We start from the raw sequence: 13,287 nt of genomic DNA on the forward strand, positions 1-13,287 counted from the left end.
TGCAACGTTCGCAGTTCTCCCTCTTTTAAGTCAAATACATTGTCACGCGTGATTAAAGATGCAATAATTTTTCAAATAACAAAATGAGATAATAGGTGCTTTCCATTTACATTAAAACTCAGATAATTCTCACTTGTGACACTTTTTAACAATTAATGAATAATAAAGACAGAATGACATCACAAGTGAGAATTATCTGAGTTTTGATGTAAATGGAAAGCAAAACTAATGTTTCGGTTAGAGCGGCCGATACCGGTTGTTTTCAAAATCGAATCGTTACCTCCGAGAATCTGAATTCTCTTTTTTCGGCGATGGAATTCGGATTTTATCTCTTTTATGTCTCTTTCCGCGTTCGCAGGAAGGGATCGGTTACGTAATGAAAGGAAAGCGAATGCACACGCGACATTAACGCAACAGTTTTTGCGACGTGTGTATATGTATTTACACGATTGTTGCCAATCCTCACCATATGAAATTAGCGGATCTCTCCTGTCCTTATACAGAATCCTCCTCTCCTTATACACAGAATTCTTAATAATTTAAACCATCGATTATAAACGGCGAGCGGGGCGGCCGTTGCATAATCGAAACGAGCGATTTACACAATGCGTCGTCTTCGTTCGCTTTGCAATTGTAAGAAAAACTCGCGCCACAGCCCGTTGCTACATTTCCTTCTTTTTTCATTTCCTTTATTTATTATTATTTTTTCTTAGCAAAGAGAATCTGCGGCCGTTAATTATTAAACCCCGTAAAAATTCCTTATTACGACGAATATGAAATCGTCTTACAATCGCAAGCTTCCTGTTCGAAACGCCAATTTTAATTCTACACTTATACTGATAGCCTTTAAACTTGTATCATTCTTACGACAAGTATACCCATGTACCGGAGTGTATTCGCTGCTCCGCTTTAATAAATATACACAATCCCGCGCTCACGCAATGTCCCTATGACCAAATACAATAACTGCGGTAACACATTATGCAAATATAACGTTGCGCCGATAAGTAAATACATATTATGTAAATAAAATAAGAGTTAATTAAACAGTTTAATATATTGCACAAACACATAACACGAGGCTGAATTTACGGGTATATCGCAGGTATATTGCTCGATTTGAAAAAAAGTTAGCGATATTATATTATGCGCTTCAGTGGAAGGGTTTTTCGTGTTATCGCGGTTATCAACTCGATCCTCGAAAAATAAAATTGTACAAACGTCCAATGCGTCTCTTCATTATTCTTCTATTTATAATTGCGTTTTCATCAGAGCGGGTCGAATCGCCGATTGCGTGAGCACAGGCTTACAGAACGCTTGCAACGAACGCCTAATCACGTAGGAAAATATCCAAAAATTACATCTCACGAATCGTTCGCCCTTACTCTTTGGTCTGTCATCGAATTCCCTCCGTCCAATGCCTCTCTCGCATTGTCATCTATTAGAAGGACGCGTCCCGAAAGGCAAGAGCAGTAATAATATATCATTAAAGACCTCGCTTCTCTGCGCAGAATACCGCAGTCCTTTTGTGCCCTCTTTCTTTCCTTTATATTTATAAACACATGCGTGTATTCCGCACGCGTTACGATTACGGCGAATTTTGCGGATGGAACCTTCGTCAAGTTCACGCCGAAGGTTCCGTAATGACTGAAAGCAATTCTGCACCACTTTATTAAACTTTAGTGAAACAAAATAAGATTGTTTAAGCAATTGGGCTAATCGACAGAGTCTCCCACTCACAGCTGCGATAATAAACATATCTATAAAAGTGAAAAGAAAATTAAATTAAATTGTTAATGTATAAATTATAAAGTATCATAAATTTTATTTGTCAACTTTTGTCCGCTTTTGCAGCTCATCTTTTTTACCAAACTCTCTCTCTCTCGCTCATTTACTTGTCACGGATGGTAAAGTTTTACTAGAGATAAATAGAAGAAAAATATGTATTATTCCAAAATTAAGAAAATACATTTCTCTTTGTTTTTCTCTTTCTCTAGTCTCTTTTTATTATTATTCAATCAGCTTCTTATTACGGATGTTTTCAACCTCCGCGTGAAATACGACGAGACATTTGTCATAATCTCCTTCGATCGGAACGGACCCCGGGGACTTCTCATCCGCGAGCGCCCGTGGGAATTGTACCTTTAAGATCTTATTAAATCGATTAGACGGCACGTCGCGCCATTAGTCCGTACAAAAGTCTTGAGAAAATAGCTTTTAAAATAGATTGTGGCCTCTCCGGTTGATTCTTCGCGATTTTCTTCTTCGCGGAAAAACTTTTAGAAACTTGCAAGTCATTTTTTTGATTGCTCACAGAGACTTATTTCACACGCGCGCTGGTTTTCATCGACAAGGCATCCCCCAGCTTCGAGGATATTCCCTTGTTAATGCGGGAGTGGTAAACCTTTTCCGAAGTGCGAATGCAAATTTAATTAAATCAATAAACAGTACAAACCACAATCTTCTGAAATTTTTGTAAAAGAATTGTGTCCACGACAGTTTGAAATGCAATAATTCTGAAACTTATGTTTACATTAACTTTTTTTATTTTGGGTACATTTCGAAGATTTGTTATAATTAAAATTGGAATATAAATATAATAAAAAAAGATTGTATGAAAATATAAACTCGTAAAGTATCAACCAAATTATTCTTAAGTAATAATTCAGAGACTAATGATTCATAATTTAATAATTTTGAATTTTGAATTTTGCAAGATATTACAATTTTTTTCAGAGTTACAATGTGGATAGGGCCTTTTCCTGCTTATTCATTCAATTTCTTGGGTAGTTGGATGTCCACTCAGTGGGATAATATATAACGAACGTTATCTTCAATATTATCTATGAAAATAAATTTAAATGTCCGCCACTCCCGATCTTAATGTAATGTTGATCAACGATTCTATCCACTAACAAGCGCACAATTATCTTAGCGGTATTAAGCTCATGAGGTATGGTGTATTTCAAATCGGTAGTGTGTGCCTGTATGAGTATATTGAAGACCGCAAAAACGAACGTCATAAACAGGCTTCATCCTAAAATACTCAGCTCTCGTCATACGGTGAAATTTATTTAAATATATATATATATATATATATATGTATGTATCTAACAGTTATCTATCCGAGGCTTGTTATTGTGTACCCTTATGTTGTACATTCTGATGTTGTTTTACGATACCATCGATCCCTGAACAATATTGATGTCGCAATGTTCTCCAAAGAAAATCACGATGCTTCTGAATGACCTCTCTAAAACGTTCACATCATCTCAAAAACATTTAAATAGTGACGCTTTTAATCAGGTTGTAGATTATGCATTGGATAGGGATAAGGGCGGTTTAGGCATCACTCAACATCGCTTTAGATACCGTCGAATCTGAGGTATCGATCGTGTCAGTTGACTTTTCATCCCTGCGAAACCTCTCGGCATGTTTCGATTGTCGATCAAATCTCATTTCGTTCCGATTGTTGAAAACTGTCACACGCAATGTTTCGACAAACTCGCATAATCCTTCACTCGTCGCTTCTCCTGGATTAGAAATGCGCGACTGGCAGCACTTAGGAGAGTTCAAATCCAGTATTGCTGGTAACGGCATAGCGCAGTTTCTCCCGCAACGTGCTTTTCTTCTGATAATTCGGCAGCTTGAGCAAGTTGAAACACGTTGACGAAGTGGGCAGTCGGTTCTGCGGGTCCTTTTTGCGAATCGTAAAGAAACCTCTAATCACGCTGCCTAAATTGCAAACAAATTCCAAACAAGTTAAATTCACAAAGAAACATTCGTGGACAATATAAAAGCTAACAATGACAAAACTTTTCCCTAAAATTACGATCTCAAATAATCCATTATGTTTGTAATAATTAAAGAAATTGTGATATATATAATTAAAGAAATAAAAGTCCGATATTATATATTATTGTAAAGAGAACTTATGAGATGATTTATTTCACCTGAGATTTAAACATTTTAAACTAATAAAGATACATCTAAATTTTTATGCACCATCGATTATTGTCAATCATAAAAAAGTATTAAAAAAAATTTTGAAAAGTGTTGAAGATCTTTCCAGTTTCTCAATTTTATTGTTGGTTATGAAAAGATTGATTCGTTTTCTTTTCGAAATTATTCTATAACGATCGTACCAATAGTGTCACCAGTATCCTCGTCGTCGCAAACTTCCACGCATCGTATGGAGAAAGGTGGCTCCAGATGAGCAAAACCTAGCAAAGGTGACTTCGAGCAACTTGTCACGAACTGTTAAACATTTTTATTATTGTCTAAGAGGATTATTAGTGTAAGATAGATATTAGAGACATCTTGAAAAAATCATTAGAAAGCAATTTATTAGAGAAACTGTTAATACCAAGATTGGTACCTTTAAAAATAAGCCTTTTTCCTCTTCCGTAAAATCCTTCTCTAGAATGTCCCATAGCCAACATACCACTCGATGACTGTCGTGAAATCCGCCGTAGTATTGCGTATGCCTGCGTAAATCTCGCAGATCCAAAGGTACGTTATCGCCCGAGATCAATCTTTGCAACTGCAAAGTCACGCGTGCCATGATTACTTAATTGAATATATACAAGTATATAAACAGTAACACATATAATTATATTAATAATACATAATACTATATTAATCATAGCACCATAATATTTGCCTCATTTAAGGTTCTCATTTCATCTTAAATTAATCTCGGAATGTAGAGCTTAGATTTTATTTAATTCAAAAAGTCATTGAAATAATTTAGCAATTTAATTCTTAAGTATTTACACACATTTATCACATATTTAATTATATGCAATTATATTGGATTTATCATATTCAAATTAATGATTCTATGCCACTTAATTCTGATTGTCAGTCATAGGCTGCACTACAAATAAATGTAAATAATGCTCACTTCGGGCGTCGAAAACAACGATAGCCACTCGGGATTAATGATCGAACGGAATCCCTTGATAAAGGCGGTCGTTTGCTCCTTGATCTGATGATACATTCTATAGTGCGCCATGTGGTGGATATATTGAATTTTGTTCTGATTGGTCACGGCGGTAGTGCGCCCGCCAGTGATCAGCTCGTGCGTGACCAACTTGCCGAGCACGTCTTCGTCGAGGGAGAACGTCAACTCTAGCTGACGAATATCGCCCTTATAATGCTTCACCAAAGTCAGGCTACGATAGAGATCACGATCTAGGGAGGCAAGCTCATCCAGCCAGCTGTATAATGCACCGCCTGTTTGCCCGGAAAATTGTGAGACGAAGAACGACGCAAAAGGCACGTCTACAACGATGCCCTGGAAAGCGATAAGAAATCGATCATTATAAGAAAAAACCGATTTTATATCTAAATAATATTCATAAATAATGAATAATTAAAATAATCATTAAATCGCATATAATGACACAAGAGATATTCTAATTATTTTCAAAATATTATTTTATTATTTAATATCTTTTAACTATTATATATATATATATATATATATATATATATAATTATAATTTTAAAGTCGTCATTTACAATTAATTTACTTGATCGCGGATAAGGGTTTACCTCGTAAACTGCTTTGCCGAGCATCCGTCCGACGAACTCGAACAGTTGCAAGTGATTGTCCTGCATAAAAGACGTGGGGGATGGATAGAGCCGGTTTTCGCTGGTAGCTTTGAACAAGTTCAGAGATGGGTCGAATACTCGTTTTATTGTTTCTTCCAAGAACTCCTTAAAAACCCCGTCCTGATCAATGCCGGCTTCAGCTAGACCTTGTTCGTTCACGAAACGTACCCTGATCATACCTTTCAATGCTTGTGACGGCAACATGGCCAACTGTCTGTATCCATCCTCAACTATCCGCGTTCTATAAAATATAAAAGAATATAAAAAATGAAATATAAGAAAGAATATGAAGAAAATAATGCAGTACAAAGAATCGTAAAATAATGTTAAATTGTACTGTATTGAAAAAAAGGTTTTAAAAAGAAAAAAGTATTCTCTCTCTGCAAAATGAATTATATTACCAAATTGAGGAAAAGATTTTTTTCTTTTTGGCAAACGTTTAGTTTTCAAAAAGTAGTATCAAATTTCACCAAATTAAAAAAACATTTTTGGAAGTTCAGTTTTGAGAGAGAGAGAGAGAGAGAGAGAGAGAGAGAGAGAGAGAGAGAATAATTAAAAACTGTAAAATAAATAAGAAAACATATCAATAGACCTGTGTACGACGATGAGAGTGGTTGGTGGACTGTTACAAGCGCTCTCGGTCAAACCCATCACTGCTTTCTCGTCGGCTATGTGCTTGCGAAATAATACGACTCGCTCCGAATGGGGGATTACGTGAGGCATTTTTGAGAGTAAAAGCGCTGCGCCGCGTCGTCCTTTTTCCAAATCGGCCAAGAAGCCAGATACTCGTACTTCCTGTTTAAAGGAAAAAAACTGTGAATTACAAGATATCGAATATTAAAATAAACATAGCAAGAACAAATTTATCTACTTCAATTGCATACTATAGATATGAATGTAAGTAAAAGTGCACAGATTAATATAATAAATATTATATTAATAATTTTTATTGACTAATATAAAAAATAGATATAAAAGATAATTCTTTTTTAGAACAAACTATGACATAAAATTTTCGGAAAATAGTCTGAGGTATTCATAAAATGTTGAAACCAAGATATACTTAAGATATACTTAACTTGGCTAACCAATGACCTTCTGGGCAGAACGTTCTACGGCAGTCGCGTCGATAGATTGCCATTAGAAGAATGTAAAGTGAAATAAACAGAGGATTGCTAGATACCGACTTCACATCTGTAATATCCAATATCAAAATTTTAAAGTCGCACATATATATCGTATTTCCGTGCATTAATCCTTGAATTCTTTCTATTTTTTCTCTTGTAATTTTTAATCAATGATCTAACAAAAGACAGAAAATCGACTTACCGAATAAATTAGTGAGAACCGCTTTGTACAAGAATTGATTTAAAAAGTACGACATAGTGATAAAGTCCGTGAGCTTGAAGGGATCTTGGTGCTCGTACATTTCCATGTCGTCCAAAATGCTGAAATTGATAATTTAAAAGATTAATCCAATAAAACCAATTAAATTTAATTAAATTATCTAGAAAGGAAATTATGTCACTTACGTAACGTAGTGTGTCATACAATCGGCGAACAGTATCAACATCTGGAATTCAGGTGCCGTGCACTTAGTGTTCGCCGCCAAGAGATCTAGAAATGCTTTCAGACCACAGTGCGGTCCCAGGGTGGTCAGAAATAGCCACATGTGATAAAGAATTTTACCCTGATAGCACAATCCTGTTTTTGTGCATACATGTCATTAGTCGATATATCACTTGCATATATGATCTTGCATGATTGCATACTAATTTATTATACGTACCCGTCAATATCTCGATCTTCATTTGCGTGAGCGTGTGCAGTGCCGTTTGATATAGAGAACAGATCAGAGATATCTTGGTAGCCTCCGGACTGCCTAACTTCCTGTAATTCTTGGTGCTGTTGTTCCTATTAGTGCGAGCCTCAAGAAACGCTCGTCGAAAAATATTGGCGCCTATGGAAGAGGTGCTTTGCTGCTCTACCGGAGGTGGTACCTCTTTTTCAACGAATTCGGTTAGTGGCTGCTCTGAAGAAAAAAAAAGTAAACAGGGAGCTAATTGATTCAGATCACACTTTTGTATGCAAATTGTAGTTTTTTATAAGAAATATCAGTATATGTAAAATTGATGACTCTCACCGATTAAATGCGTAACGATCCTGCCCGTCCAAAGGCAGGCAAGCTGCAATTTTACCGAAGGAGTCGCGTCCTGTAACGAGGTGTCGATCGTCTGTGCAAACCAGCCTAATACTGGATGCCAATGCGTCAAATTACTTCGTTTGGCGACTACGTATTGTTGACATGCTTCCAGCATTCTCGTCACAACAAACTGCAAAGGATTCACAAAATGTTATCAGGATACGCATGTAACGGAGAAAATTACCGTAACAGCTTACCGTAAAAGAAGGAAAGCAAAGCTCTCTCAGTACGTCTTCCCTTTCGATATTCGCCAGTTGTATTAAATTAGCGAGCAAACAAAGCGCGTAACTGCCCTCGAGGGCATTAAAGACGATCCTTAAATTCTGCTCAGAATTTAGCAACTCCAAACTTCTCGCAAACAGATTATTCGTTATGAACGACGAAATGCACTGTAAATACACATCAGAAACTTCACATACTTAGATTAGAGAAGGGATACCACAACGTATAATGAAGCTCGTAAATATTTTCTTTCTTTCCTACCTCCGGCGACAAGACATTCAGGTGATAGACCAGAGCTGGCACGCTAAAGATGTTAATCAGGAACAGGGAGACCAGCTTGTCGGACATTTGCGAAGAGATCAGTGGTCTCAGTGTCAGAGTAACCGCTGCTGAAAGTGTAACCGGCTTCAAAGCAATTTTCGCTCTACCAAGTCCCTTCATTAAGAGAGCCTGAAATGGAGAACGTAATTTAGAATTGTTAAAGAGAGAATCAAGATTATAAAGGAGTCTCTTATTGCTGTTATTACCTGCATAGTACCATAGAATCCATTATTAACTAGATGGCCCATTATGTTTGCGCATAGCTGGCTCATGCCGGTCTTCAACTGGTCCATGCCCTTCACCTTCTGTATAGCCCACGTTCCCGGCGATGTAAAACTCACCAAAGTATGCAGTCGCAGCAATATGGATTTGTGGTCCGATACTCTCTCCGGCTTTAGGCTGTCTAAGCCGGAGAGACAGTGATACAAAACTGTCTTCATTTGTGATATCCATGATATGTAATGATCCTTGTTGAACGCTACTCCGACGTAAGATATTTTTGGAGACTCGGAATCGAGAGTCAGCACAAGGTATCTGAAAGATCATCTTGGTTGGAACTCTGGATCCTTTTCGAAAAAATAGAAAGTATTTTAACGTTGCACGTACTCACCTACACACTCTCTCTATCCTCTCTTGATCTCTTTCCTTCTTATAAATTAACAAAAATCTAGAAATGATTCTATACACATCCAGAGCAGGTTTTAGTTCCACCGTTGCATTTTCGACACCGGCGTCATCAAGGAAATTGTTATCAAATTCTTCTCTAGAAGTAAAAAAAGTCTTATCAGATAACTGGGTTTTTTGTGTAAAATTATACATTGCATTCTGTATCGATCTGCTTTTACTCATAATTCAATTCTTGCAGCAGATACAAATTTAACTCAAATTTTCTAGTTAAAACACTGGACAAAGACAAATAAAAATGTATCTTAAACTAACAACTACCACATTAAATAAAATAGAAAATGCAACTAATATATGAATTTCTTTTTCTGCCATTCTAAAATAATTCGGCTTATGTTCATCATATTTGCCTGGAATTCCGTGAATCCGACTGACTATCAACAGTATTTATTTATTTATACCGTGGAGATAACTGCACAATTTTTACAGAGCTACAATATTGATCATGTTCAAGTTATCGGTAACACAGTAATTTCCGTTCACATGGTGACACATGCATTCTCGCATAAAGATCGCGCTCGCGAGCAGCTCCACCGTCTCGTCTCCGCTTCGCGTAGAAGTCGTAGGCTTTGTCTCTCGCACTTACAGTATCCATTTGGTGAACTGGACACGGGCCAGCCAGGAACGAACGTGGGCCTGGATCAGAGTAGCCGCGGCCTCCCTACGCTTCTCATGGGCCCGATCCTCGCGCGCGGCCTTCTTCTGCTGTAAGAAGCTGCCCTTCGACGACGAGCCCTCCGCGCAGAACATCCTTGTGCCCTCGATCGTCCGCTCACCCCCAGGCCGCAGGGCTTGAACAACCCCCGGGGACACCTACGCTTCTCCCCCACCTCCACCACCCCCTCGTCGTCGTCGTCGTCGTCGCTCGCTGCTAACCGCGAAGCATCTCCGAGGCATCCTCGTCAGCTGATGGGCATCTACCAGTCTCCCCCACCACGTTCGCTCCTCGTACGTGATATATCGCTCGAAACAGCGTCGAGATGTATCTCGACCTCGACGTGTACGTCAAGTCCGGACTAAACCGCGTCCGAACCCGCCTCCACGAGGATTTCACTGTCGCGGCTTCGGATGAAACATTGTGCTCCAATATCGCCTTTCTTGAAATAGTTGAGTTGAGATACTTGAGATAGCCTGGTCAGCTGACGGGTATTTACAAATCCCCCCTCTCTATCTCTCGCTGGAGTGAAAAATCACCCATCAGGGACGGACTGAAGGATCTGGAGCTCCCGTAGTATATCGAAGATTAGATGATGAAATATTTTCGTTGGAATTTTCTTTCTCCGTAATGTACGGAGATTTTAGGATCACATTCGTACACGATTTGTTTTTATAAACTTGGAGCAACTTAAAGAAATGCAATTTGTATTAAATATAATTTTAAAATAAATAGAATTGTGCTCGTTAATTCTTTGTTGTTTAACATGGAAAAAAAGATTAGATTAGGAAAGTAGAAATTTCGCTTAAAGCAATTTTTCCGGGGTTGACGTAAACTCTGATTAATTTAACAATGATTAACTTATCGAGTATACTAATATATATATATAGTATATATATAGTATACTATATATATAGTATATATAGTATATATAGTATTATATTTCGTTATATAACATCCTGATGGAAAAATATATCTCAGAATTTTTCATATTTATTAATCAAAATGTCTTTAAAAATTTGCAGATTTTCTTAGAATGCTCAGAATTTTTCAGTTTTTTTATACAAATTGGAACGTTTTTCTGAAAAACTGAGACAAAATAAAAATAAAATATATATTTCCCGCCAATATATATCTTTGTTGAAATCTGAATAAATATGAAAAAAATTTGTGAAATTTATCAGAAATTTTCATGCATACGGATACTAAAATATTTCGAAAATCTTTATCCAATTATTTCTAAACGTATCTGAGAAAGTTTATGCTCTGTGGCGATTTTACATCGACACATTCGTCATCGACGGGTGAACGACCCAAACGCTCGCGCAAAAAAAAACGCTGAGTTATATAAAATAGACGTAAACACAACAGACAGCAAATAATCACGTGAACAGAGGTATCGAGAATCGTTAAGTTCCGGACTGCAAGTCTAGCGAAAAGCGTTTAGAATGTAGGGCCGACATCTGATGCGACGATGCATTACATATCAGATATAGGTGCGTCCGGGGTTCGCGCAATCGCGGCGAGCGAACCATCAGAGCCGTTATTTAGAAGAGTGACTGCGACTATAACCGAGATTATAAATGAGGACAATAATAATTAAGAACCCGGCTCGATCAAGACAATTAACAATAAAGACACGACCTTCGACATTCGACTTTCGAACTCGCAAGCGCGTGGACGTGTAAGCAGTTAGAACGAATATTTCGGACAGGGACAAAGACTATAATTGCGGAGTAATATAAATCGAGCTATATTTAAAGACAAAATTGTAATTAATAATCGCCTCGCAATCATCCTCCTCGCGCATTATCCTCAATTAAAACGTTTTTTCATAATTTCTTATAAGTCGAAATTCTTACAAAATTTCTGAGAAAATAAGAGAAATTTTTTCACCAAAGCATAATAGAATTATTAATTTTTGGTTGACGAGACACCACCGTGTATATATTATATTTTACGCGAACGCGGACGAGTTTTCAGTATTTATGTCCTATATCTATATAAGGGACAATCCACGTCACTTTTACCCCTCATCTGTCCAAAATTGGTATGGACGGATTTTAATGACTAAGGGCGGAAAATGTTCGTCTTGAAAAGAGCTTTCGAAAGGCGTGTGGCATATATATGCGCAATTCAACATGGCGTCATGTACTTGAATCTGAAATTTTGAATTTATCCCTTTAAGCAGCCATAACTATGACGCCATGTTGAGTTGCGCATATATGCCACACGCCTTTCGAAAGTTCTTTTCAAGACGAACATTTTTCCGCCTTTAGTCATTAAAATCCGTCCATACCAATTTTGGACAGATGCATGAGGGGTAAAAGTGACGTGGATTGTCCCATATATGATTTTCTTGTACGATTGCAATTTTTAATCAGAGTAAGAGTGCAGCGCTATCGATCAAGCCTCGCATCAAGAGACACTGCATGCTGTGTCTCGCGCCATAATATTTGACCTAGCAGGTAATTCTGCAACCTATTTCAAACCTATTCCGCAGTCGCTGATCGCAATACATTTCGCAATTGATATTTCAATCGCATTAACTCATTCCGTAACCTATTCCGCACTAGAGTCCTTCTAATCATAGTTTGATGATCATACGCGCGGTAGCAATTTTTAATTGGTTCGCTACTTTTTAGCAAAAGCAAGAGAAACAGAAAGAAAAAGAGATAAAAAAGAAACAAAGAAAGAGATAGAAAGAAAGAGAAAGCGATAGTAAATGTTATATCCTTCTCAGACTTTGATTAGAGGGATCCTAGTTTATATACTATACATATACTTAATATCCCAATAAGAACAGTATCGTTTTATATACGTGTATATTAAACGTAAGTATGGTATAAAACTGGTATAAGTATATGGCATATATACGTATATAGAATTAACGTTTTTTATACGATAGTGTAATATACGTTTATAACACTCGTTTTTACTACGTATGTTTAATACGAAACGTACTTTATACGTTGGAAAATAGTTTATGTAACACCAGAATTTCATCTACGTTTATAATACGTATAAAAATAATATAATATTCTATTTAAATAAGCGTTTTTTTAATACGTTTATAATTTGCAAAAAATATCCCTTTAAATAACGTCTTAGAAATAGGATTTAATATCCAGGTATAATAAATTTTTTAAATACGTTAATAAAAGGTTGAGCGTATATTATATTTATATGCTTTCACCGCGGCAATTTTTAACAAATAATAAACGTACTTTATACGTTAAAAAATAGTTTATGTAACACCAGAATTTTATCTACGTTTATAATACGTATAAAAATAATATAATATTCTATTTAAATAAGCGTTTTTTTAATACGTTTATAATTTGCAAAAAATATCCCTTTAAATAACGTCTTAGGAATAGGATTTAATATCCAGGTATGATATACTTTTTAAATACGTTAATAAAAGGTTGAGCGTATATTATATTTATATGCTTTTACCGCGGCAATTTTTAACAAATAATAAACGTATTTTATACCACATCCTGTGCAGCTAATTACAAATTCGTTGAAATATTATTTATGAAATGAAAAACATAAACATTTGGAGAATACGATTATAATC

The 13,287-nt window shown here is 36.5% G+C and overlaps 1 protein-coding gene across 1 annotated transcript; it reads right to left on the reverse strand.

Moving 5' to 3' along the window:
• Positions 1–289: 289 nt before the first annotated feature.
• LOC143903541 (ubiquitin-protein ligase E3B) lies at positions 290–10,335 on the reverse strand. The gene is made up of 16 exons (XM_077417205.1): positions 9,636–10,335; positions 8,976–9,128; positions 8,572–8,899; positions 8,306–8,494; positions 8,020–8,211; positions 7,763–7,952; positions 7,409–7,651; positions 7,152–7,323; positions 6,949–7,067; positions 6,698–6,813; positions 6,212–6,414; positions 5,560–5,860; positions 4,907–5,299; positions 4,379–4,543; positions 4,146–4,257; positions 290–3,735 (listed from the first exon to the last, which is right to left on the reverse strand). Exons 1-16 carry the CDS (start codon positions 9,797–9,799, stop codon positions 3,563–3,565), a joined length of 3,213 nt encoding a protein of 1,070 aa, XP_077273331.1. The 5' UTR covers positions 9,800–10,335; the 3' UTR covers positions 290–3,562.
• Positions 10,336–13,287: the final 2,952 nt, after the last annotated feature.

Source organism: Temnothorax americanus, unplaced genomic scaffold, assembly GCF_048541705.1.
Source record: "Temnothorax americanus isolate GAGA-0224 unplaced genomic scaffold, ASM4854170v1 Scaffold48, whole genome shotgun sequence".
NCBI lineage: Eukaryota > Metazoa > Arthropoda > Insecta > Hymenoptera > Formicidae > Temnothorax > Temnothorax americanus.